At 46.6% G+C, this 27,558-nt stretch overlaps 1 protein-coding gene across 5 annotated transcripts in view; it reads right to left on the bottom strand.

Annotated features, from left to right (window-relative positions):
- The window catches only part of MTRF1 (mitochondrial translation release factor 1), a 119,499-nt gene that overhangs the window by 29,633 nt on the left and 62,308 nt on the right, over positions 1-27,558 (bottom strand). For all 5 annotated transcript variants that reach the window (XM_069205344.1, XM_069205340.1, XM_069205342.1 and 2 more), the window contains 3 exons: positions 22,335-22,416; positions 16,528-16,635; positions 16,273-16,445 (listed from right to left, as the gene is read on the bottom strand). In XM_069205344.1, the coding sequence (XP_069061445.1) occupies positions 16,273-16,445; positions 16,528-16,635; positions 22,335-22,416 (363 nt within the window). The remainder of the gene's footprint in view (positions 1-16,272; positions 16,446-16,527; positions 16,636-22,334; positions 22,417-27,558) is intronic.

Here is a 27,558-nt window from a genome sequence, read left to right on the forward strand (position 1 = left end):
GTGCCTGTCTTCTCCTGAGAGACTTGGGACTGGTAGGTCCTGCACGAACTGGGGGAGATCCGAGCGTGGGCCTGCCTGATCTGACCGGTGAAGGTCTTGATAATAATTGGTGAAAGCCTGAGCCATCAGCTCATGGCCTATCACCCTTGTGCCATCCCTCAGCTGGAAGTATTGTATGTCCAAGGTGTGCACAGCCAGTGCAAGGTTTTACTCTCTTTAATGCCCCATTGGTAGACTCTGCTGTGTCTGGTCTTTCAGTGCTTCCTGTGTTAGTTCCTGTTTCAGCAGAGTCTGTGCGTGTGCTAGATCATGCAGAAGGTTTTCCGGAACTGGGGAAACAAGGTGGCCCTCTAGGTCCAAGATGCACCCCACTAGGTCCTGGATCTTCTGCCTACTCTTCTCTCTATGGCCTTTCACATACCTGATAATCTGTCCCCTCAAACAGGCCTTTTGGGCCTCCCATTCCACTTCCTATGAGGCTACTGAGCCCCAATTGTCTGCAAAGTATTGCTCACTGCGTTGTCAGCACATTTCTCTAGAATCCTCCCATTGGAGGTACCACTTATCCAGCCTCCATCCAGCCCTCGCCACTTCCGCGCGCCAGGTCAAGGTTATCTCTATTTGTGAGTGGTCAGATAGTCCCCTTGTTAAGTGTCTCACCTCCATCACCCTATGACACTCCTCTGCGTGCATGAGAAAATAGTCTATTCTAGAGAAGGTTTGGTGTGCCCCAGAGTAAAAGGTGTAGCCTCTCTCAGTTGGATGTTGTGGTTTCCATACATCTGCTAGATGGGGATTGCCTTTAAAAGTTGCTAAATGTGTTCACCCACTCTCTCCCATCCTGGCTGAGGAGTGGTCCATAGAGAGATTGCACACCCCATTCTGGTCTCCCCTCAATATCCATGTGGCCCCCAGTTAATCCTTCAGTAGCCCTCCCAATTTAGCTAGAAAACCCATTGTAAGTGGGGGCAGAGACACTTATAACTGATATGGGCTGGCCCTGAAGAGTCCCAGTGACAGCCACATATAGACCCAGGTCATCTGTCCACGTTTAACTGCCAGTGGAGTACGCTTTCTGGTTAATATTGCTGCTCCTCTCCTCTGGAGCCCCTATGAAATCCTGCATGATAAACCTGTGAGTATCCTTTGCGTACCAGGAATGGACAGTTATTGCCCAGTAAGTGTGTTTCTTGAAGAAGCACAATGTCTGCCTGGGTTCTCAGTGCTGATCTAAGGACCGCTCCCCGTTTGATATTATCTAGAACTCCATTCACATTCCAGGACAATAATTTAAGTGTGCCCACCCTAGAGAGGATTAGATTACTGCTCTCCATCATATTGGTGTCCGTCATTGAGAAATATGCCTGAACACTGTGCCTGCCACCCTTTGGTGAGTCCTGATTTGTCATGCTGCCATCTTCTCATTAACTTACAAAAGCTAAATAAACTCACCCCCTCCCTTCCTGCCCTCCATCCCCAACTCCCACCCCATACTTCCCAAACTAGAAGTACCTGTTGTGTTGTGTCTAGGGACCTAGCCAACCGGGCTAAACTGAGATATGTAGCACTCCTCCCTGCACCAAATCCCACCTCCCCAACATCAATGAGCCCCAACCAAACAAAAAGTTTGGTTATCTACGTGTTGCACCCTACCTACCCCCCTAAGATCCCATTTACACACATACTTAATCGTAGGTGACCATCCGCTAAGCAATCAGTCTTTCTGCCGTGCGGTCGGCAGCAACATCTGCTCTAGTTCCATCTCGTCAGCCGAAGTCCCTGGACTTGCCGGAGATGTGACCACGTCTTTTCCTTCTCTGACCGCCCCATGTTCCAATGAGCAGGTACGCCGCCCCCTTCTCCGCTTCTGCTGTGCCTTTGGCTCACTGAGGTCTTGGTGCCTTTGTCCTGCAAAGAGGACTGAGGGGACAGCGTCCTTGGTGGTCGTTTCTCAGTCCAGTTTCAAACTGGCTCTGGTGTTTACCCAAGAAAAATGATTTTTCTTGTGAGAGAACTTTTAGGTGGGCCAGAAATAAGAGCATGTAGGTGAGTCCCATCACTCTCAGTTTAGTTTTAGCCTCCAGGAATGATTGTTGTTGCACCTTCAAGGTGTAGTCTCGAAAAATCATTACCATGGTGAATTGAAATGTCAGGGGCTCTGCTCATCTCGCTGCCTTGAGGACTGCATCTCTGTCTTTGTAGTTGAGCAGCCGCACTATGAATGGTCTTGGTGGGGCACCCACCGGGGCCTTAGCCGTCAGTGCCTTATCGTCAGGCTCCACAACAAAGTATGTCGACACGTTGTGCTTGGGGACCCAGCTCAGTAGCCAGTCCCACATGAATTTAGTAGGAGTATTGCCTTCCATGCCTTCGGGGATTCCAACCAATCATAGGTTGTTCTGTCTGGACAGCCACCAATGCAGAGGTCGGGACTACAGCTTCCCGCCCAGCCGCCGGGTCCCAGTCGTGCCCAGCCGTCCTCCTCTCCTCTGTATCCAGCCATCGGCTTGTGAGCACTGCGGGCCGCGACAGGCCTCACCGCTGCGCTTCCGTCCTCAGCTGGCCGTAAGCCCGGGTATGGACGGTGATAGGTGGTCCCTGCGTTTGTCGAAGTCAGCCGGATGGCAAGAGTTTGTTGTCAGTCCATATATGCGGATAACTGGGTGGATGATCGGGGAAGGAGGTATTAAGAGAGCAGAGCTAGGCTGCTGCCATCTTGATTGGCGTCAAGCCATGCCTCCTGTGTGTGCAGTTTTAAGATCCCATTTCGACCTATCAAGTGTACCCACTTACCAGGCCCAAACATTCCTTTTTATTAAATATAAGTCACCCCTAAGGTAGGCCCTAGTTAGCCCCAAGGGCAGGGTGCAGTGTATTTAAAAAGTTCAATATATACTATAACATGTTCAAGTAGTGAAAGACTCTTACATTCATTCTTCACTACTGCAAGGCCTATCTCTCCCAAAGGTTAACACCTGGATTGCCTTAGAACATCTTCTAAGTGTAATTTCCAATTGGGAAGAGATAGAAATATGGTGTTTGGTGTATCTGGACCCAAAATGTAAAATCACACCTTATGATGAAGTCGGATTTTAAATTGCATGTCTGAAAATGCCAATTTGACCAAAAAAAACAATGGATTACTCCCAGATCTGTGACTGGGGGTGAATGTTTGATTTATTCTGTATTCCGACCATCAACTGTTATTTTTGCATTTGTCGCCCCAAGTGGGAAGGGTATGCCCAGACGTGGTTCATGTGCTCACTATGCCACCAGATTCAAGCTAGCCTGGATGAAAAGGGGTGATAAACCAAAACCGGTCCCAGGATGCTTGTTTCTGGTCCAGGGAGGACCTGGTCTGGCAGTTCGGGCTGGACTGTTTCCATGGGGTACAGGGTCAGGACTGATTTGCACATGGCTGGGTCCAAACTGGAATGTCATGGTGAGCAAAAAACCTGATGGCATACACCCATATCTGTGACTGGGGTGAATTTTTGATTTGTTCGGTATTCCGTCCATCAACTGTTCTTTTTGCATTTGTCGCCAAGTGGGAAGGGTATGCCCAGACATGGCTCCTGTGGTCACTATGCCACCAGATTCAAGCTAGCTTGGCTGAAGAGGGGTGATACCCCGAAACCGGTCCCAGGATGCTCGTTTCTGGTCCAGGGAGGACCTGGTCTGGCAGTTCGGGCTGGACTGTTCCCATGGGGTACAGGGTCAAGACTGATTTGCGCATGGCTGGGTCCAAACTGGAATGGCATGTTGAGCAAAAAAACTGATGGATAAAACCCAGATCAGTGAATGGGGTGAATGTTTGATTTGTTCTGCATTCTGTCCATCAACTGTTCTTTTTGCACTTTTAGAAAGTTGCCTATTTTTTACTTTAACCACTCTGTATCTCTGTCTGTCTTTGAATATACGTCTGGTGTAGATGACAGTTCGGCTTTGTGCATCCCCTCTCAACTGTCACACATAAAGGGAGCTTGGGTGTGACATCAGCATCCTGATGGCCCATCACAAGGCTGATGAATCTTCCTGGGCTAGGTGGATGGGCAGAGCAGATACTTACACGTGAACTGGGCTGTGCCTCTTCTCACACAAAGGGCTGAATACCTCCCTGCAGAGTGTCTGGAGCCAGGGAAGCAAGGGCAGGGATCCTGTGATCTTCAAAGGCCTCTTTGAAGTCTCCCTCACTTCAAAGACATATTTGGTTAGAAGTACTGGACCACAGCCCAAGAAAATCTGAACTCTGCTGCAACCATGGAGACACTGCCAGGAAAAAGAACTGCTGTGTTGCCAGGATGGACTGTGCCTCTGCAACTGCATTGCTGTGTTGGCCTACTACTACTGATTGCTGTGCTGTAGGAGGGACTGCCACTTTCCCCTCTGCTTCGCTGTGCTGGTCTGCTGCATCTGACCTAGAGTGAGAGGGACTGAGCTCGCTCTCTACATCCTTGCAACTAAAGTTCTCCAAGGGCCTGTTGGCTAGTCCCCTGTTGATGAAGTCTCAGGGACATCAAAGACTTCACTATGCCTTCCATGCACTCTCACCAAGGCATGTCCTGCAAGAACTAGTCCCTGCTCTGCAATGATCAAGGCCCTTTGGGTTTGGGACAGCCTGCGCTGCCTGATTGAAGAAAAGTGCCCTTTTTGCGATGGTTACCAACCCACTTTTGGCCTGATTTGATGCTGACTTGACTGTGTGTTTGGATTCTGCTAATTAGACCCCAGCATCAGTGTTCTTTCCACAAAAATGTACCATTGTTTCCACAATTGGCACACCCCTGGCACACAGTTCAGACACCGGTAAGAGGTACCCATAGAACCAAGGGCCCTGTGGCCAGGGAAGGTCCCCAAGGGCTGCAGCATGTTTTATGCCACCCTCGGGGACCCCTCACTAAGCACATGCACGCTGAGATTACAGCTTGTGTGTGCTGGTGGGGAAAAAAAGACAAAGTCGACATGGCACAGGGTGCATGCCTACAAACCACTGCCTGTGGCATAGGTAAGTCACCTCTAGTAGGCCTTACAGCCCTAAGGCACAGTGCACTTTACCACAGGTGAGGGCATAGCTGCATGAGCAATATGCCCATACAGTGTCTAAGTCCATTCTTGGACATTGTAAGTGCAGCATGGCCATATAAGGTACATGAGCTTGGAGTTTGTCATTACCAACCCCCTAGCTCCATGATGGCTCCACTGAAGTCTGGGAGGTTTGGTATCAAACTTTTCATCAAAATAAACCTACACTGATGCCAGTGTTGGATTTATTGAAAAAGATTCTCCCTAGCCAACCTTCTAGTGCATGATTCACCAGTCTGTGCCAGCCTGCCACTTCCAGACAATGTTCTGACCACATGAGGTGAAAGACTTTGTGCTCTCTGTGGCCAGAAACAAAGCCTGCACTGGGTGGAGGTGCCTCAAACCTCCCCCCGTGCAGGAACTGTAACACCTGGTGGTGAGCCTCAAAGGCTTAGGCCTCTGGTTACAGTGTCCCAGGGCACTCCAGCCAGTGGAGATGCCAGCTCCCTGGACAAAGCCCCACTTTTAGCGGCACGTCTGGCGGGAAAAATAGGCAAAACAAGGAGGAGTGACCACTTTAACTGAGACCACCCCTAAGGTGTGCATAGCTGAACTGACCCCTTCCTTGCAAAATCCTCCATCTTGGTTTGGAGGACAGGGACCAATAGGGTTAGGTTTGTGTCCCCCTCCCCAAAGAGAGTGGACACCGGAAGGGTGTAGTGACGCTCAGGGACAGTAACCATTGGCTACTGCCCTCTGGCCCCTGTAACGCCCCTAAATCCAGGATTTAAGGGCTCCCCTGAACCTAGCTTGTCAGATTCCTGGTGACCTCAAGAAGAAGACAAGAAGAAAGAAAAAGGACTGCTAAGCTGACCCCCAGCAGAGAAGACTGAAGACACCAATTGATTTGGCCCCACCCCTACAGGCCAGTGTGCAGCTTCTGAAGCCCTACTACAAAAAGGCGACGCATCCTGCAGGACCAGTACTCTCTTAAAAGCCTCAAGAGGACTGCCTGCACCCCAGAGGACCAGGATCTTCCATGGACAGCGGCCCTTTCTAGAAAGAAACACCAGCAAAAGACTCCAGAACTTCCCCGGATTCGTGAGTCCTGCCCACTCTGCACCCGATTCCCACGGCCAGTGTCCAGGTGGCCCAACCGACTAGAGCTGGTCCCCAGTTGATTCTGATCAAGTGTCCACCCTGGGTTGACCCCTCCTGTCCAACACAATGATGCCTGCAGCCTAAACCCAGAGGACCCCCCGACCGCGAGAGAACCGGAAGAAGATTACAGACACCAAAAGGTACCCCTGCACCAGCAGCCCCCTGGCTTGTGGGGAACCCAACCTTCGGTGCAGCAACGTCCAGCAGGCGGCCCTCCTCCTTGTCTAGCCTTTGGTCTCCCAGAACTGACCACCTGTACTTAGTCTGCAGCATCTTTGTGACCCCCGGGGTCTGCCTATAGGAAAGCATTGTGAGCCAGATGCTGTGTTTGCACCCTGCACCCGGCTGCCCCTGCGCCTCTAAGGGTGTGTGTTTGGTGCTGACCTGTGCCACCCCCCAGTGCTCCTCTAAACCCCCCAGGTCTGCCCTCCGAAGACGCTGGTACTTACCTGCAAGCAGGCCTGATCCTGAGTGCCCCCAGTCTCCATAGGAGCCAATGTTAAATCAACCTCAACTTTGACCTCTACACCCGGCAGGCCCCGTGTTGCTGGTGGTGGGTATTTGGGTTAACTTGAACCCCAGCCTGTGGACATCCTAACCCCCGGAGACTGGAACTGTAAGTGTTGTGCGTACCCTGAAACTATGCTAACTTTTCTTCCCCCACAGAACTGTTTCTGAAAATTGCAAAGTCAACTTCTAAAACAGATATTTGGTATTTTCTTGAAAAACATTTAACGTGCCAAATTGAAACAAAGTGGTATTGATACATATGTTGGATACTTACTTGCAAATGTACTTACCTGCAACTTGAATCTTGTGGTTCTAGAACTAAAGTAACAAAATATATGTTTGCTATATAAAAACAATTGGCCTGGAGTTAGTCATTGAGTGTGTGCTCCATGTATAGCCTGATAAGCCTAATTGCTTGACCACACTACCACAAAAGAAACCATTAGTATTATCTACTTTAGCCTCTGTTAAGCCTCTGGGGAACCCCTGGACTGTGTGCATACTATATCCCACTTTGATATAGTATATACAGAATCAGCTTCCTACATTAATCGTTAGCTGAGCCCAGCGTACCATGGACCTACTGTCCTGTTCTATGAGGATCAAGATTTTTGTGTGGTTGGGAAGCCAGTGCTGCATGATCATCAACTGGGCATAGCGTGCCATATTCCTTGTACCTGATGACCCAGCTCTTCGAGTACTGACTGCGGCGGAGCCCTGAGGGTCACTGTGCACCACAGCCGTCTGCATTTCCCAGGTCAAGGCGTTGCTGGAGCAACAGCATCACTGTCTGCCCGCACTTCCCGGCTTCAGTCATTGCCAGAGCAACTGCATCTCTGCCCACCAGCATTTGCTGGCTTGAGGTGTTGCCGGAGCAATAGTGTCACCTTATCACCAGCGCCAGCACGTTCCTTTTGTGCTCAGGATAGTATTGTAAAGGAAGGGCTTGAGTGGTCCTGTTGACTGTATTGCCCTATCACCTGTAAGCAGCTGGGATTGTTAGGTGCACCGATCCTGAGGGATCATAATCAGTCCTACGCATGGATGATTATTAAGCATTCCTGTCGTCAAGCACTATGAATTCATTGCATAGATCCTAACCCTTATTCATAACTTAAAAATTACTCATTGGATTTTTGTTGTGTTGGCCTAATGTTACTTACATAAATATTTACCATTTTTCTAAACTGGTATGGAGTCATTTTGTGGTGTTTTTCATTGTGTCACTTAACTAAAGTAGTGCACAAATACTTTACACATTGTCTCTTAAATTAAGCCCAACTGCTCGGAGCAAAGCTCTGGAGGGTGAGCACGCGTTAATTTAGGTTGCGTATCTGACTTACCCTGTCTAGGATTGTGGTGCCTATGTGGAAAGGGTGCATACCTCTGCCAACTAAACGTAAAGAGACCCCACTTTTAACAATAAGGATAGCAGTGGCTGAACTTGCCACTGGGATAAGTGAGTCCATGGCACCAGATATGGAAAGTCTCTAGCTAGAATTAAAGGAGACACAAACAAATTGAGCTAGCTCTGCCCACTAACAGTGCTATAAATAACCAGGCAGCTATAGTGTGTACCAGGTGCACCAATGCCATGTCAATTATGACTCTTGGGTCCCTGATACCAGTGAAGAAGTACATACTGTGTTGGGAGGGAGTGTTCATAGTTCATCAAGGGACAGGTGGAGGATGTTTAATTCAAACTCAAAAGATAGGTTGGCCCTAAATGGAGGGTGAAAATAGGCTCACCTCTACAAGTCTCATATAATTTTCAAATAAATTAATATTTAACCTAAAGGAAGTTTCAAATCTGACACAAGAATGTGAAGTCTGGCTGTGGCCTGAGCGTCAAGATGGCGGCTGCACCTTAAAGGTGCTCCGTACCCCTCCGTCATCCGCTCGGGAATCGCGCACGAATCGGCCCCACCCGGAGGAGGGACGAGACGGAGAAGGATCGGGGCAACCCCCGGAGCAGAGGAGTTGTGGTCCGGTGCTCGAGGGCCCGGGAGGAGCGAAGAACGGACGGAGCGGCCCGCACGCAAAATGGCGGGCGCTCAGACCGCATAATCGCCACCGGTGAAGCGGCGGCGACCGGAGGCGACCGGCCTGAAGGGGGAAAAAACCAAAGACGGCGCTTAGATCTGACGATGACGGGCAGGCTGGGGAGGAGAGAGGAGGTCCTCAGATTCAGATGTCCCGCGCCCAACTGACAGGTACGAAGAAGACAGAAAGCAGTGAAACAGGGAGGCCTCGGCTGGGGAGGGCCCGATCCCCCACGGACGGCGGGAAGTGGCGCTGAATCAGAGGGACTGAAACAGGCCTGGAGATCCCGAGAATGCTGGGAGCACCCTGAAGGACGGGGGTGGATGGCGGGGACCTTTTCATCGCTTCCTCATCGCCCCTTTTGTGACCAGGGGCAGGGGAGAGTGAGTTATCGTTTCCCCGCTTCCCCCCCCCCCCCTTTTTTCGTGATTAACAGTCCTCGGCCACGAGGAAATAAAGATCTGAGGTGGACAAGGTGATGAATGGAGCCTTTCGGCAAGGCTGACATAAAGAAAGGCTGAGGCCCATGGGACGAAAGGACGAACTTTGACACACCAGCAGAAGTGAGCACAAGGGCAGAAACGGGAACTCCGGGAGAAACCGAGGAATAAGCGGCAAGGAAATATCCCGCAAGCAGGCCCAACAAGGTAGTTAAATGGGCAAAGATAGGCAAACCCGCCCGCCGCGGCGCAAACGCGCATTGATCAATTCGCCACGGGGCCCAACGGAGCCTCGAAAGAGGACCGAAAGACCAGCAATAATGACGAGAAACAAACTGGGAACAGCAATCTGGCAACTATTCTTCAAGCAATACACTCCTCCCAAGAGGCGGTGGAGGGCAAAATTGGGGAAGTAAGGGTGGACGTGGCCCTGGTGCGCCAGGACCTTCGCAATGCTACAGCGAGGATTGCAGAAGCGGAGTCCAGGATCTCTACGGTGGAAGACGAGCTGGCGACCCTTAAAGCACAGGTATCAACTTTAACAACCCGGACAGCGGAACTATATCGAAGGGCAGAGGATGCCGAAAATAGATCCCGCCGCAACAACCTCAGAATTGTGGGACTGACCGAAAACACTGCCGCGTCCTCTCTGGCCATATTCCTGGAGGACTGGTTCCGGTCTTGGCTGCCCCGGGATCTTCTGACACCCTGGTTTGCGATCGAACGTGCCCATCGGGCCCTACAAACCAGACCCCCACCAGGCTCTCCACCGAGGCCAGTGATCCTTAGACTCTTTAACTTTAGAGACAGGGATGCGATTCTCCAGGCGGCAAGAACAAAAGGAGAGCTGCATTGTGATGGGTCCAAAGTTATGGTGTTTCCTGATTACACTAAAGACGTTCAAACGCAACGCCGTTCGTTTATAGAAATAAAACAAAAACTAAGGGCGATGGAAGTTCCGTACCGTCTCCTCTTCCCGGCCAAGCTAAGGGTGGTTCACGGCACTAAGACCCACTTCTTTGAATCCCCAGATCAGGCCTGGAGGTGGTTGACCGAAGAGGTCCCGATGGGCCCTAATGAGGGAGAACGACGACTGGCACTCTCGGGCCAGCAAAGGAGCATCCGGCAGCGACAGCCACGGAGGTCTCGCCAAAGAACTCGTTCCAGGAGGCGCAGGGAGGGGGGGGAGACGATCTCGGGCTCCCCTCGAGGATCCGCTGAGGAATCAACCCAAAGACAGGGGGTAGAAGTGAGACCGAGAGACAAAGAAATGAACCAGACCCCCCCGGATCCTAGAGAACTGCTCTCCGGAACTGTAGATGACACGGATCTCTCACAGAGTCCAGTGATTTGAGTCCTCCTCCGGAGAGGGGGAGAGAGGAAAGACAGACTTGAAAGGCCAGAGACCAAGGAGAGGGTCGTCAGGCTTGGAGTCAAGCATTACAAACTTAAGCACTTCTTAATCCGAAAAAATGGAGGGGTCCACCAAAGCTCAGACACAAGCAGTTAGCAGCTTGTTATGTTTGGGAACAGGCTGTTGGTATTGGGCGACAGATGCTTCTGGGGGGAAGTATGGGGTGGGTTGGGAGTTGAGGGGGCCTGTTTGGTTCTTTCCAGCCAGCAGGCTGTTGTTATTGTTCAAAATAGTCAATGTAGGTTTAGGGTCTCTAATACCGGCAGGGAACAATAGTGATAGGACACTCAGACACAGAAAGGCCTGGAAGGATCCAGGGGAGAGACTGCGGGGGCTGGGGCGGGGATGGATGAGAGGGAAAGAATGGGGATGACTCACATAATATCGTGGAACGTCAACGGGCTCCTTGACAAGATTAAGAGATCAGCAGTACTTCACCTACATTCATAGACACAAACCTAACATACTTCTGATGCAGGAAACACACCTCTTGGGGAACCAGTGCACCTTCTTAGCCTGCAAGGGATTTGACAGGGTATTCCATGCAGGGTTTACAAGAGGCTCAAGGGGGGTTGCTGTACTGCTACATCACTCCCTACCCCTGGTGGTGAGACAAGAATGGAGAGACCCGCTGGGGAGGTACATGGCAATCTCAGGCTTGGTAGAAGGCCAGACAATGAATATTGTGAGCGCATATGCTCCCCCGAACTTGGTGCGTAAAACTCTAGAAGATTTGACAAGGTTACTAGCAGAATTACCCCCCGGGAAAACGGTAATAGGGGGCGATTTCAACGCAGTCCCAAACCCAGAGCTAGATACAAGCGGGGGACCTTCGACACATAGACAGGCACTGTCCAATAGTCTGGAAGGATGGATGGCATCAACAGGGCTCTGCGATGCTTGGAGGGTGTGGCACCCGAGAAGCAAACAATTCACGCATAGGTCGGCAGCCCACAACACACAGTCCAGAATAGACTTGGTATTTGTATCATTCAGGGATTGTGGACACCTCACTCACATCGAGATCCTACCGCGTGGGATCTCGGACCACGCGCCGGTTTGGCTTAGGATGGGCCTGGCTGACCCGCCCCATATGGAGACTAAACGCATGGCATTTGCAAGATGAGGAAGTGGTAGATAGTTTAAGGGTGTCGTTGCGTGACTATTTCATCACTAATGAGGGCTCGGTGAGATCACCAGGAATCCTATGGGCTGCAAGTAAGGTAGTAATGAGAGGGATAGCCAAAGGTTTGATCCGTTCTCGGGAACACGCCCGCAACTCCAGAATCATACAACTGGAGGCTCGTGCCACTCTTCTGGAGAGAGAACAGGAATCTCACTCAGACGAACAAATAACCAGAAACCTTTTGTTGATTCAAGAAGAAATACGCAGTCTATCCCTAGAAACGGCAAAACACGTGGCGGGCCTCTACGGCTCGAGTATACGGTTGGGGTAATAAAACAGGGAAATTACTGTATTGGTTGGTTTCCCAACAACAGGCTCCCCGAATCGTCCCTGAGATAGACAATGAACGGGGAGAGCGAGTGGTGGAGCTCCAGGAGGTGGCCGAAACATTCGCCAAATACTATAAGACCCTATACCGAGCCACAAGTTCAGAGGTTGGGGACTCTCCAGACGGATCCTTGGGGGTCGGGTCATTCCCGGCTCTGCCTACGGTGGACATACGGGCTCTGGAGGAACAGTTCACGGAAGCGGAAATTAGCGAGGCCATAGTGGCAATGGGGGTGGGGAAAACTCCAGGACCCGATGGGTTTCACCCAGAATACTATAAAAGATTTAGGGAAGAGCTGGTCCCCCATCTAATGAATCTCTATGCCGAGGTGGACCAAAAGGGCTTCTTTCCAGATGGTCTAGACATTGCCACCATAGTTGTGTTGCCTAAGACCCAACCCCCTCCCTCTCGTGCGCAGGCTACAGACCCATATCTCTCATAAATAGTGAAATAAAGATCTATGCCACAATGTTGGCCTCCCGCCTTAAAAGGGTGATGCCCTTACTGGTGCACCCTGACCAATGCGGCTTCATGACCGGACGTAGCACACGCCATTGTATTCGAAGGCTCCAAGTGGCTCTTGCAGGACGTCACCGTTTACCCCAGCAACTAGCTCTCCTATTCATCGATTTTGAAAAGGCATTTGACTCAGTGAACTGGGAATTCCTTTTCACGGTACTCCGGCGGGCAGGCTTTGTGCCACGATTTCGTAGACTGGTCCAGGCCCTGTATACCAGACCCATGGCACGGGTGCGGGTTAATGGAGTTTTGTCCTCGGACTTTCTGATACAGCGGGGAACGAGACAGGGCTGCCCCCTCTCCCCTCTCCTCTTTGCTCTGGCCATTGAGCCTTTGGTGAGAATGTTGAGAGATGATCCGATTTACCAGGGTTGGAGATGGGGCCCCTCTTATGAAGATCGAGTGGCCTTATACGCGGATGATGTCCTGCTGTACATGGCGAACCCGGGAGTTACCGGACCCCGGAGCTTCCAGTTACTGCGACACTTCGAAGAGATCTCGGGGCTCAAAATGAACCCGTCCAAATCGGTGCTGGTCCCATTGACGCAGTCGAGAGACTGCTTTGACTGGCAGGAGACGGTTCCACTGCGTCGGGTAAGTTTTAAATACTTGGGGATATGGGTCGCACTGCTCCCTGAGTTGTCCTGGTCCCTGAATCTAAATCCACTGATGTCTCGTATACGGGAAGACCTTAGGCATTGGCAGTCTCTACCGCTGAATATTCTGGGCCGTATTGCCTTGTACAAAATGAGGATCCTACCTCGCCTCTTATACGTGGTCCAGAACTTACCATTTAACATTCCACGCTCGTGGTTTAAAAAACTGGACGGAATCACCACCTCCTTTACATGGGGGGGAGCGAGACATAAAGTAGCAACCCGGAACTGCCGAAGAGACATATATGACGGGGGTTGGGCATAGTTGACCCATACCTGTATTACCTGGCAGCACAGCTCCTGGTGGTACATGACTGGTTCAACGGAGGCTGGTCAGATCCAGCATATCAGGTGGAATTAGACGCCTTGGGATATCCCCATATCCTGGATGTGCTATATGGGGCTCCAATCCCCTTGAATCTAGAGCCCATCACCAGAGCGGTATTTTTGGCATGGAGAGCGGCTCTGAGACATACCGGTTGGAGCAAAGTGGTCACTCGACAAACACCGCTGTGGCATGGCAGATGGCTGAGAGAGACGGCCGGGTTGGAAGGGTTCGGTAATTGGGACACATTGGGAATATCCTTGGTTGGGGACGTATGGAAAGGAAGCTTGATGAAATCCTTTGATGAAATGCAGCAAGAATTCCAACTATCCCCGAAACAATTCTTTAAATATCTCCAGCTCCGACATGCCCTCACTAAGCACTTGAAAGAAATATCCCATATACCAGAGTTCAACCCGGTAGAAGCCAAAACAATAATGGGCAATCTGGGGAGGAAGGGGGTCTCTCAAATCTATAGAATGCTGATCTCAAACGCTCCAGGGGATCTGGATCATCTCAAGAAAGGTTGGGAGAAATGGGTGGGTCCACTTGAAGAGGAAGACTGGGTGGAGGCACTGATGGCCCCCCGAATGCTGGTAATGTCGACGAGGTTAAGGGTGACACAATTCTTCTATCTACACAAAGCATATCTAACTCCAGACAGAATGTACAAAATGGGTGCCCTTGACTCTGGTCGGCCCAAGATGCAAGGAAGACAAAGCTGACTTTTATCACATGATATGGTCCTGCCCAGTGATCCAGAGGTTCTCTTGGGATCATCACAGGTACTGACTCCCAAAACAATACTATTAGGGATGATGAGTGATATGGAGGGATCTAGAGCAGATAAAACATTGGTCGGTATAGCGAGTGCGGTAGCAAAGAGAGATATAGCAGCCGCATGGAAGAATATCAAAGGTCCTTCTCTTCAGAAATGGAGGAAGGGGGTGGACTGGTGTGCAGCCCAAGAAAAAGTGGTGTATGAATCAAGGGGATGCCCTCACAAGTATGAAAGAATATGGGGGAAATGGGTGGGACTCCTAAGCTAAGATATGGGGCTTAGAATATATGTATACCCTCGTTCTTCCTTCCTTGTTTTTACCCTGGCAAAATGTGATGAAGTGATTTCTTACAGTTGTCTGAAGCATTGAAAGATCAGATCAGAATTTATTGTCCAACCGGTGTGAAAGAGATCAAGTTTTGCTAGTTATTTGTTTGTCCTAATTTGTACCTTTTTCAAAACAATAAAAATTTGATTATAAAAAAAAAGAATGTAAAGTCTGTGTAGATATGTTAAATATTCTCAAATCTGTCTTTAGTGACCAGATCTCAAGTTATCCTTACATTCATTCACCCAACTTCAAATAGTGATACCAACATAGCTACTAAGTTTTCCTCATTTATCTACCTGTTTTGTAAAGCTCATTAGTGCCTACTATATAGCACTACAATGGGACAGGATACTTTGCCATCCATCAATATATATTTTTTTCAAATCATCTATCTGTGCTGCATTTTGTCTTCCAAATGCACCCAACATGGACTGGAACCTGGTCAGAAGAAAAGATGTATTTGATCTTGAAGAGAGTGTCATAATCACCTCGGAGAAAGCAATTTGCTAAATTACAATTGAGTGGCCAAATGGCAGAGGATGAGGCCTATTCATAATTGTAACAGGCATCCTATAATCTAGCACCCTCAGTTTTTAAACATGTCTACAGTAATTTTCAAAACTATACAATCTTTGATGGGCAAATGAAAGTTGCATTTTCAAACCTTTAGGTAAGTCATATAGGAACATGCACATTGAATTATTTGAGTACTATCACTAACAGCATAAAAAAGGCCAACTTATTTGATAGCCAACTTCACATTCAGTGGTCATAGTGCACAAACTGAGCAGCAGTCTTTCACTTTACACACTGAATTCTCTGACTCTGATGGTTCACAGTTGCAAAAATTGTAACAAACAACTCAAACCTTTTCTCAGAATTATTGAAGTTGCTTTCAAGTGGTTGGTAAAACAATAGTCCATGCAATTTATAGTTTGGAGCCTTATAAAACACACATTCTCAAGATTTGTCTGGACAAGGGGAGGTTGATATACTGATTCACATTTCTTGGTTAGGGATCCAAGAGTTTACACCAGTCTTTGGAATTGTGAATACCTTCTAAAGGTAAGGAATAGGTGCAGACTACTGTTGCTCAGTCTGAGGGGAATTAAATTACAGACTCTGTCTCATTTAGCATAGGAGGAAATCATTCTTGTTCTCAACTTAGGGAATTTGACAATCAGACGTGTTATGCTGCCTGAACCAAAATTACAGTCTATTGTACACAGACAAATTGGGTATAGCTGTACGTTTTAAAAATGTCCCTGTCAGAAAATAATAGAGATTTAAAATTTGAATTGTTCAAAGTATGCAAATTAGGTCATAAACAAAAGAACTGCTGATCTCAAACTGCATGCCTTGACCGCTACCATGGACATCCAACTCGACATTATTGCAATTTGCCTACTAACACGGCAATTTGGATCTGAATGGTTGAGGTAATATATATGAAGAAAACATAACATATAAATTGCAGTGCTTCATTTTATGTTGCAAAGTCACAAGCTCCTGAATTGCAACCCTCTCTTTTCTGATGTGGTTACTTGTTAGTTTACCTCATCGGGTCTAGGGAGCACAATAACTGTCATTGTCCCAGTATGAATTCGCTGCATCCTGGACGACAAGCCAACTTCAGGAATTCGCTGCACCCGGTGGGTCCCAGCTTCGTATTTTAAAAACTTGTAGACACCTTCTCCAGAAATACATGCAGATGCGTGATGCAAGCCACCTGCAAAACACAATCTATTGTAACCAAAGAAGCATTACATCGATAGGGGTACAAGCAACTGCATTTTGTTGTTGTTTCTTACCAATTTCTGCTGTTGTATAATTTAAAACTTCAAAGACCCAGGACTTATAGTTTGCATAATTTTCATACATCTCAAAGACTTCCTTTGTAAACTGTTGGCAAATGTCACCTATGAAAACATAATAGTTTTAAGCACATTAGTAATGTTATGAGGTAAAAAGCACTTCATGTAACAGTTTCATAAATCCAAGAATGCAGTGTCATTTCTGTGGATGTGCCATCTAAGTATTGGCTAAAGTTAGTGGGATAACAGGCTTCCTTCCACTAAAGTGATTGATTACCAGTGTGGAAGAAGGCAAATATAGTACATCAGTGACCGGTGGAGTAGCATGGTGATTTGCCTCAGCCAATGTGACAGTCGAAGATAGTCTGACTAGAATGTATAAGTCTGCCCGGAGAAAGATAAATTTCCCTTGAATAGGTGTGAGGGATTCAAATGTGAGAGCAGGAAAGTTCTTGAGAGTAAGTCTTTCTAGGCAGTACCTATAATAATAGGCTCCCAGAGTTGACCTGCATGTGGGAGAACCAGAAAGAGTGATTCCTTATTGTTAATTCTAAAGACACAGACTCTAAAGCACCTCAGATAACAGGACACTAGAGCTTACAAGATCAGAATGGGCAAATGGAAGCCAATAACAGAGAAAATTAGACAATCCAACTCCAAATGTAGCAATTAAGAGCTAGATGACTAGTCCCATTTCCATTAGATGCTGCCTTTCAATTCTATGTCCCCTTTTATGACTCTAACTCAAGGGTTGTAATACAAATGCTTAAAAAAAATACCGGGACTCTAGTAATTAACATTATGACATCAACCAGTGCAAAAACGGGTTTGTCAGTAACCTCCTGCAACCTTCACGTACACCAGGTGTCTCCAACCAGTCGATCGCGAGCTACCAGTAGCTCCCAAACACCTTCAGAGTAGCTGGTAGCCCTGAGTTCATTTTTAAATAAGCACAGGGTCACTTTTTCCTTTTAAAGGTAAGGGAAGGTTTTGTGTATTTTGCATTATTATCATAAGGTTGCTGATATCAGGGACTTTGAATGAGCAGTGCTCTGTCACATTTATGATCCAGCTGGGGCACAGAAGTAAAAAAACTGCAGCACTAAGGTATTTAAATCTTTAATAAAAGTCCTTGTCAACTCAATATTGGAGGGTGAGAACAAAATGATGCTTCTAAATACTGTTAAACGGGGAAAATGAAAATTAAGAGTTACCTTAATTTTAATTTTCTGCCATTTCAGTGGCACATTTACAAACAGCAGACCTCTTGCTCCTAGTGGCCAGTAGACACTGTGCCATATGTATAACTGAAAAATACAGTATTTTTTTCAATGGGAGAATTTGAAAGTGCACACAAATCTTCCAAATATTTAACATTTTTGCATAACAGTGGTCTGCACTTTAAGAGGTGGTCTCCCACTTAAGAAAATGGGTGTGTGTTTGTGCTTTTTCATTTACCGGTGTCACATATGGTGAAAAGTATATCCTGTGCCAAAAGGACATACAGCACAGGCTCTCTGTCATCCATACACATATATCCCATCCCTACAGATCAGGCATGGCTCCTCCGCGGAGGAGAGTCCTCCCCCCCCCACCTCTGCCACCAGCAGCAGGAGCTGCAAAATGAAAAATAAACAAACAGTGTTTATTATTGTTTTAATTTTTCAGGGTGGCAAGGCTACTTGCGATGACAGGGACGTAGGGGGGAGTGCACAGGACTCCCCTCAGTGCACATGTATGTGTGGCCTGCTGTCTCGGGCCGGCCAAACACACATGCGCACTGGGCTCCGTCGAACCCAGCGCTGTGTTGCCGGGTTGGTGGAAGCAGGCAGAGGCTCCCACTTTGCCTCGGAGTGCCAAGCCAGGGCACTCCGGTCAATCCTAACGCTGCTCTCATGCGAGAGCATCACTAGAATTGGTCGCAGGGCAGGCTGGGTGCCTGCACTGAGTGAAGCGAGAGCCAGAAGACCGGCAAGGCAGTGGCGGCAGCAATTTTCAAAGCCCGCCGATTTGCCCCTACAGGAGCCGCCCCTGCTACACACACGTTCATACATTCCCCAAAGACCACACTCTCACTGACGCACATGGTAGCCCTGTCATAGTGCCTCTAGACAAAGTATTTTGTTCAAAACCATAGTCTCTGAGTCTATGGACATTAGACTTAAAGTCAATGAAGTTGGATGTGGGGGTGTCTGGTAACAATGCACAAATTGTTTAGCCTTCAGTAGCTCACTATGATTTTGACTGATCAGAAGTAGCTCTCACTACAGAAAAGGTTGGAGTTTCCTGATGCATTACAGCTAATGAAAGTAAACAGCCAACAATTAGTTTTTGTTTACCAACAACCCATTTCTCTTCACCTCATTGGCCAGTATCTCGGTCATACTTATGAATTTTTTAGGCTCATAAAATGTGTTTTTTGGTGTTATTAATAGCTAGAGTGAACAGCGCAGTCCATAATGGGGAATGACTTTATAGACAGGATTGCCCAAGCAAAATACATTTTGCCAGGCCAGTCCAGGACCTATGACCCGCCTACCTCAACCACTGCATCACCTTCTCCTCCCCAACTAGACCTCTCCGCTCTGCTGAACAAGCACTAGCCACCGTACCCCACATATGGAAAACCTTGGCTGGTGAAAGATCCTCCGCCTACCTAGCGGCAAAGAGCTGGAACACCCTGCCCTTGCACCTCCGGCTGTCACCGTCGCTACCTCAATTCAGGAAGGACCTTACCACCTGGCTTTTCAACTGAAGCACAGAGGACAAACCCCCTCAGCGCTTTGAGACCCTTGTGGGTATGTAGTTGCGCTCCATAAACCCTGATCCGATTTGATTTGACAAATTAATGGATTGCAAGTGTGTCTGCACCACTTTCTCATTAAGGCTGTGTAAAAAGAATACAGAGGCATATTCACAATATCAGAATGTGAGAGAAGGGGAAGAACAAAGAACGGAGGTGAAGCCTAATGGACAGTGCTGAGATGGCAATCTTTAAAGTTTAAAAAGTCGTGAACTGTAAAACAATATAGCTGAGGTGTTCAAACACAAATGGGCAAAATACACCAAAATTGGCTCCCAGTATTGAACACAAAACTCTAATGTGGCACACAGAATTGGACACAACTTTCAATATGGGACCTCCAGAGCTGCATACAATACACCAGTTATGGCCTCTGAAAATGAACAGATGTGTAAGAATCTGCTTGTAATCCTATCTATTTCTAACTCCTTACTGGGTGTGAAGGGTTACCCATTTTCTGACTACTGTTAAACATCTATGTTGGCACCCCAGTAACTTTAAGAACAGCAAAAGAGGAACTTTGCAATGTAGGCCAACCAAACTCTCTAGCTAGAAAAACAAGTAAGCATACATAGGAGGAGCAAAGACTGCCTTTCGACTAGCCGGCGAACCCAGGAATGAACCTATCCAACCTGGTGGACATAAGGAACCTGGATCTTCTATTCGATTCAGATTTCTGATTCACTCCCCAAGTTAACTTAGTGGTCAAGGGCAGTAACTTTCAGCTTTGTATACACTGAAAAATCCACTATCTCCTCCAAGCCAAGGGGTAAGTAGACAAGAGTACTGGTTAATGCACATCTAGACTACTCTAACATCATTTACACTAAGCTAAATTAAAGTGGCATGTAGTGAACACAAAACCTAGTTAGTCAAATCTTCAGGATACCTGCAAAAAGTGACACGCCGCTAAGTGCAATATCAATATCAATATCTACACACTTGAGCAATCAAAAGGGAGGCAATGACAGCAATTTGTGGACTACACTGTACTCCAGACTGATGCAGAATTGGTCCACGCAAGGTTTAGGAAATCTCCTGAAAACAACACTCTCTCTCTACAAACTTGCTTTAAACCAGTCTCCACAGGGTCAACTGATCTCCAAAACGGGGTCACAAATGAAAAATGTTATAAAGAGCTCCAACCGACTCTGAAATGGACATTGAGCATGCGTCCATGCCATCACAAATTCCCATGCTTGAAACTGATTGAAAGACAATATGCAGTGCTTTATAAAACCACTGAATATATCCAAATGTATAAATAAAAGTAGCTGCAGTACCCCAAGCAAGGCACTGAGAAATGTGCATAGTAGCCACAGGACTGCAAATGAAGAGTTCACAAATGAACACAACGCTACATCTAACTCTCTAAGAAGTGGACACAGGAGTTCAGATGTGGAATCCAGAACCAGCTCAAAAGTATGGATGGGGCCTCAAGAAAGGCACAGTCCTCCAAAAGAATCCACCAGAAATGGGTACAATGCTTTAGATGAGGCACCCATAACTTTACATAACATTCAAGATTTGGCCTCCAGACCTGGACCTAAAACAGCAGAGGTGATCTCTATAACCAGGCACAATATTCCAGGGCAGTGCACGATAACTGAACCTAATATTTCAAATAAGGCATTGCCAGTGACACAGGCAGTGTAGAGTGATAACCTCACAGAATCTCTAATTTCCACTAGTTCCTCTTCCTTTTCCTGCAGTTTATAGTATTGTTTTCACATCTTAAGGATATATATATTATATAGAACATGCACTTATTCTGCCTTTGCTCTGTTTTGGATTCTCAGAATTTTGCACTGCTGCTGTATCTGTTGTATAGTTGTATAAGTTATCTTTGTGCATGTGTGCTTGTTTAAGTTGGTTTGTGTTGAAAGGAGGTAGTTTAGGGGCTGGGGTAGCTTGCACTGCTGCTGACTGTGCTATGATTTTTCTGTGTATTCATGGGAAACTTGCAATGTACCTGTCCTATATATACATCCATATCTATGTAGGTATTCACTGCATCTACCGCCACTGTTGTGTATGTGTGACAGAAGATTGTGCTAAACTGCTCCTGCGGCAGCTGCTGTTTGTGCTGTGTATGAAGAATTCTTGCTTAGTGCAGTCCATGCTGTACTTGTGCCAAGAGCAATACTGACGCTTGGTAAAATATTTGAAGAAGATAAAAAGAAGCATCTTGGCTTCATTAATCCTTGTCAGATGATTTTATGAGAAGGTGAACATGTCTAACTTTTCCCAAAGTATCACAAGAGAACCACAGGGATAACAAATGGGTGCAGAAATAAAAATAGGAATTTGAGAAACTTTTGGTGAATACAAAATGTCTAATTTTCATAAAGGGACACCGCATCGAGGAAACAAAGAAGGCATTTGCACATACCACCACTCACCGCAGTTCTCTAAAACTGCACTTATATAGTCACAAAGAGGAAACTCCTTATTACTGCACGCGCTGCCGAAAGCAGTACACATTTATGGCCTTCATTAGATGAGCAATTTATGCTTTATTTTCTGAAAATATGACCCAAAAAACAATATAAAGCAGAAAGACTTAAAACTAATTTTACAATAATAAGCCCTTTTGAACTACTGACTGTTTAAGAATGAGATATGTGGAATAGCTACATTTTATCCTTTGGACCTGGAAAACTGAGTGCTTATAGCTGGTTTCCCACTTGCCAAATGTATAATTATTGATATAGCACTTTTTCCTCACAATGCCTCTGGTACCTTCACTAGCAAAATACTGACATAGCAAGAAGAGAGTCTAACCACCAGTTTTATGCAGAAAAGATCCACAATACACAGAAAAATCAGCAGACGTTACACATTTTCTTCTACTTGCTGAATTCAAATATGCCTTCTGATAAAGAACATTCTACTTTGGTGTCAGAGCAGCACACATCTGTGCATTTACAATAAAATATAAGTCAGAGTAAACACAGAAAGCAGTGTAAGCACAGAAAACCCAATGGCTCTTTTAACCCACCTCCAGTGGTCCTTCCCGCCGTCACCTCCAAAATAGCATCGTTGTCATCATACTTATCCTGTGGGACCAGAATTTGAATTAACTGAAAAAGGAAAGAGAAAAAATCCATTACATATCGGTATGTACTGATAATAATTGTGGGATTACAAACAGATATTTTGTCTACCTGATAACTTCATAATTATTTCTGCAATTTTTCAGATTTCTCTATAAATGTGAACAATGACCATGTGTCACTTCACTACTATTTTGCAAGCAACCTATGAGCATGCAAAGTATCAACAACCCTCAGCAAAATGGTAACTAAAGAGAAATCACAGAAATCCCCTTCCATTGTCAGAGAACTGTAAACATTGTTTTACAAACTTGTCTTTGAAAGTGGAATAGTTACAAAAAAACTTACAGGACCAGAGAGGAAGAGCTCCTTTACTGGCACCTGGAATGGTTATCTATGTATGGGACTTGAAACTTTATAGACTAGCAAAAACGAACAGTCTCATCATATTTGTGATTTAGTTTATGTGGAATGACATTTACAACTCACCTTTATAACCACTCGTATATGGGTTTTCTTCTGTTCATACCCCAGAACAGTATTTGTTGAGAATAACATTAGCCATTTAATGTTAGATATGAAATTAAGTAAATGTTTAAATATATGCTTATTTTAAAATAGAACACCCATAAACCAAGTTACTTTTAGATACAAAATTAAAAAATGCCATTTGAAATACCAATCAAAAAATGCAATTTGAAATACCAATCAATTCACTATTAACATTTTAAAACATGAATGAGTCTATTAATTCCTCTGCAACTTAGCCAGATCAAGCTTTCAGTAAGAATCTGACAGCTGCTTCCTCGAATGAAGCATCCAAACATACATATTATAAACCTTTTCTGTGTTACGCTACACGGCCTGCAGAGAAAGATAATGCACTATATAGTGTTCACATAATCAGTAAATACATTCATAATAGTTTAAGCCCTTTCGTTGCCAGGCCTTTTCCCGCTCGGGTGTCAGGCCTTTTTTTGGCTATTTGGGGCAGTTCGCGCTTATGCCCACATAACATTTTGTCCACATAAACTACCCACGCCAAAATAGCGTCCTTTTTTCCAACATCCTAGGGATTCTAGAGGTACCCAGAGTTTGTGGGTTCCCCTGGAGAAGACCAAGAAATTAGCCAAAATACAGCAGAAAATTTGTTTAAAAAAAAAAAAAAAGGAAAATTGGGAAAAGGGCTGCAAAAGAAAGCTTGTGGTTTTTCCCCTTAAAATGGCATCAACAAAGGTTTTGCATTGGTAAAATCACCGTCTTCCCAGCTTTCAGGACAGGCAGACTTGAATCAGAAAACCATATTTTTCAACACAATTTTGGCATTTTACTGGGACATACCCCATTTTTACTATTTTTTGTGCTTTCAGCCTCCTTCCAGTTAGTGACAGAAATGGGTGTGAAACCAATGCTGGATCCCGGACAGCGAAACATTTCTGAAAAGTAGACATAATTATGAATTCAGTAAGGGGTCATTTGTGTAGATCCTTCAAGGTTTTCCTACAGAAATTAACAGCTAAAATAAAAATATATTGAAATTGAGGTGAAAAAAATTACAATTTCTGAACACGTTTTCTTCTATAACTTTTTTCTATCTATGGCAGATTTCTTAAAGCAATATACTGTTGCGTCTGGTGGACACCTCTGGTTGCGGGGATATATAGGACTTGTAGGTTCATCAAGAACCCTAGGTACCCACAGCCAATAAAGGAGCTGCATCTTGCAATGGGTTTTCATTGTATACTGGGTATACACCAATTCATTTGGTGAAATATAAAGAGGGAAAAATAGGTATCAAGGAAACCATTGTATTTCCAAAATGGGCACAAGATACAGTGTTGAGAAGCAGGGGTTATTTGCACATCTCTGCATTCCGGGGTCCCCATACTAGCATGTGAATTGCAGGGCATTTATCAAATAGACGTCCTTATTACACACTGCCTCACATTTGGAAGGAAAAAATGTAGAGAAAGACAAGGGGCAATAACACATGTTCTTCTATTTTGTGTTCCCCCAAGTCACCCGATAAAAATGGTACCTCACTTGTGTGGCTAGGCCTAATGCCCGTGGCAGGAAACGCAACATGGACACATCACATTTTTACATTGAAATCGGACGTGTTTTTTGGAAAGTGCCTAGCTGTCGATTTTGGCCTCTAGATCAGCCGGCACCTAGAGAAACCTACCAAACCTGTGCATTTTTTAAAAGTAGACACCTAGAGGAATCCAGGATGGGGTGACCTGTGGGGCTCTCACCATGTTCTGTTACCCAGAATCCTTTGCAAATCTCAAAATGTGGCAAAAAAAAACACTTTTTCCTCACATTTCGGTGATAGAAAGTTCTGAAATCTGAGGGGAGCCACACATTTCCTTCCACCCAGCATTCCCTAAGGCCCCCGATAAAAATGTTACCTCAATTGTGTTGGTAGGCCTAGTGCCTGCGACAGGAAACGCCCCACAGCGCAACATGGACACAGCAGATTTTCACATTGACAACTGATGTGTTTTTTGGAAAGTGCCTAGCTGTGGATTTTGGCCTCTACCTCATCCGGCACCTAGGAAAACCTAGCAAACCTGGACATTTCTGAAAACTAGACACCTAGGGGATCCCAGGATGGGGTAACTTGTGGCGCTCTCACCAGGTTCTGTTACCCCGATTCCTTAGCAAACCTCAAAATTTGGCAAAAAAATATTTTTTCCACAAAAATATGGGGAAATGTGTGATTTCAAGCAAAGTTGGAGGTTTGTAGGCCATTGTGGGTAAGCAAATGGTGCGGGTGCATGTGAAGCACACCACCCTGGTCTCACCCAGATGATTAGTTTTCAGATGTGTATAGTTCTCCTAGATTTGTCTACATGGCAGCGTCGCAAAGTCCAAAAAGGGCAGCCCTCACTATTCCAAGTGTGACGATTTTGAGAGTTAGACAAGCACTCATGGCCCAAATGTAAAACCAAAACCCAAAATAGTCCTCTTGCTTGCCGTTGGGATAAGATCTTTTAGTGTGCATGGGAAGAGCTGAAAGACTGTTACCCCCTTCAGTTGGAGTGAGGGCATAATCATGCCCATACTGGTTGGTAGCCACCACACCACTATATTTTTTTTTTTAATTCCCAGGTATCTAGTCTTTCTGATCCCTCCACTCCCACCCCCCCGGGAGTGGATCGGGTGTAATTGCCCCATCTGCACACCGGTGGGCAGAACAACTATGTCCCCATTTATTTGGGGTAGTGGTATGGCCAACACCAACCCGCCCGCCCCCCACACCTCTTTTTTTAAACAATTCTTCCCTGGTGTCTGGGGGAGGGCGGCATACAAAAATAGGCCTATTGGCCCCCAAGGTGGGCAGAAATGGCCTAAAATAAAATTGCCCCCAGGGGAGCGACCCTTGCATAAGGGGTTGCTCACCATCTGTAAAAAAAAAAGATGTTTTAAAAAAAATCACTGGTGCCTAGTGGTTTCTGCCCCCCTTGGGGGCAGATCGGCTAATTAAAATAGGCCGATCTGCCGGCAGAAATGGCCTAAAATAAATGTGCCCTCCAGGGGAGCGACCCTTACCTAAGGGGTTGCTCCCCTTGCATGAAACTGACCTGAAAAAAAAATCCTTGGTGTCTAGTAGTTTCTGCCACGCATGGGGGCAGATTGGCCTTATAAAAATAGGCTGATCAGCCCCCCAGAAATGTCCGAAAAACAATTGCCCCCTTCCCCCAGGGAACGACCCTTGCCTAAGGGGTCGCTCCCCACGTGTAAAAAATAATTTTAAAAAAATGATCCCTGGTGTCTAAAAAAATGCCCCCCTTGAGGAGCGACCCTTGCCAAAGGGGTTGCTTACCTCATACCAATTTCCTAAATAAATTAAAATCCCTGGTGTCTAGTGGCATTCCTGCAGCCCGATCTCTTTGCGATCGGACTGCAGGAATGCTCAGAGAGCCATGAAAAGGAAAAGCCTTTCCTTTTCATGCTTCCCTGGCCTCACCTGTCCCCATAACGAGGAGAAACTAATTTGTTTAAGAAAACTCACAGGTGTGGGCTCTTCTTAAAAACATAGCCTTCCATTTTCTCAAGCTCATTTCCTGATTTAGGGAATGGCATAATAGCAGCCACATTAATGCTATTAAAGAAGGCTCACAGATCTCTCACTGTACACTTTATTAAAGAAAGGATACTTGTGCAAGTAATGATTGCCTTTTAGCAATCAAGTAATGATTAGCCCTTCCTACTCCATTACGCAAGAACGGATGACCAGAAGATATGGTTAAGAAAGTCAGCCAGCCCAGTCTAGAATCAATATAAATGATGTCAGTAGCAGTAGAGAATTTGTGAGAGAATTCAGGTCATAAAAAAGTCAGCAAAAGGTCACTACAGTTTGACAATATTTTTGATTGGAAACTGGGTGGCCATTTCAAAATTAGATTAGGAGCTTCTGCTCAATCTAACAAATAAATATTTAACAATTTTGCATAATCGTACAGTCTACCATAATCAGTCATTGACAGACAGAAAGAGAGCGTATTTGCTTTCTTAAAGACCAGAACTAAATACAGCTATTGTTAGTCATGTCCAACCTGACACATTTAGGTGGTCATTCTAACCCTGGCGGTAAAAAGCGCCAGGGCGAATGACCGCGGTAGCACCACCAACAGGCTGGCGGTGCACCGCTGGGCATTCTGACCGCGGCGGTTCAGCCGCGGCCAGAAACGGAAAGTCGGCGGTGTACCGTCGACTTTCCGCTGCCCTTGAGAATCCTCCATGGCGGCGGAGCGTGCTCCGCCGCCATGGGGATTCTGACACCCCCTACCGCCATCCTGTTCCTGGCGGGTCTCCCGCCAGGAACAGGATGGCGGTAGGGGGTGCCGCGGGGCCCCCGTAAGAGGGCCCCAAAAAGAATTTCAGTGTCTGCCTAGCAGACACTGAAATTCGCGACGGGTGCTACTGCACCCGTCGCACTCCAGCAACTCCGCCGGCTCCATTCGGAGCCGGCTTCATCGTTGCTGGGTCTTTCCCGCTGTGCTGGCGGGCGGCATTTTGGCGGTCGCCCGCCAGCACAGCGGGAAAGCCAGAATGGCTGCCGCGGTCTTGTGACCGCGGTGCGGTCATTTGGCGGTAACCGCATGGCGGGCGGCGACCGCCGCCCGCCGCGGTTAGAATCACCGCCATAGTGGCTTAATATTA

The sequence above is a fragment of the Pleurodeles waltl genome, chromosome 8, assembly GCF_031143425.1.
Source record: "Pleurodeles waltl isolate 20211129_DDA chromosome 8, aPleWal1.hap1.20221129, whole genome shotgun sequence".
NCBI lineage: Eukaryota > Metazoa > Chordata > Amphibia > Caudata > Salamandridae > Pleurodeles > Pleurodeles waltl.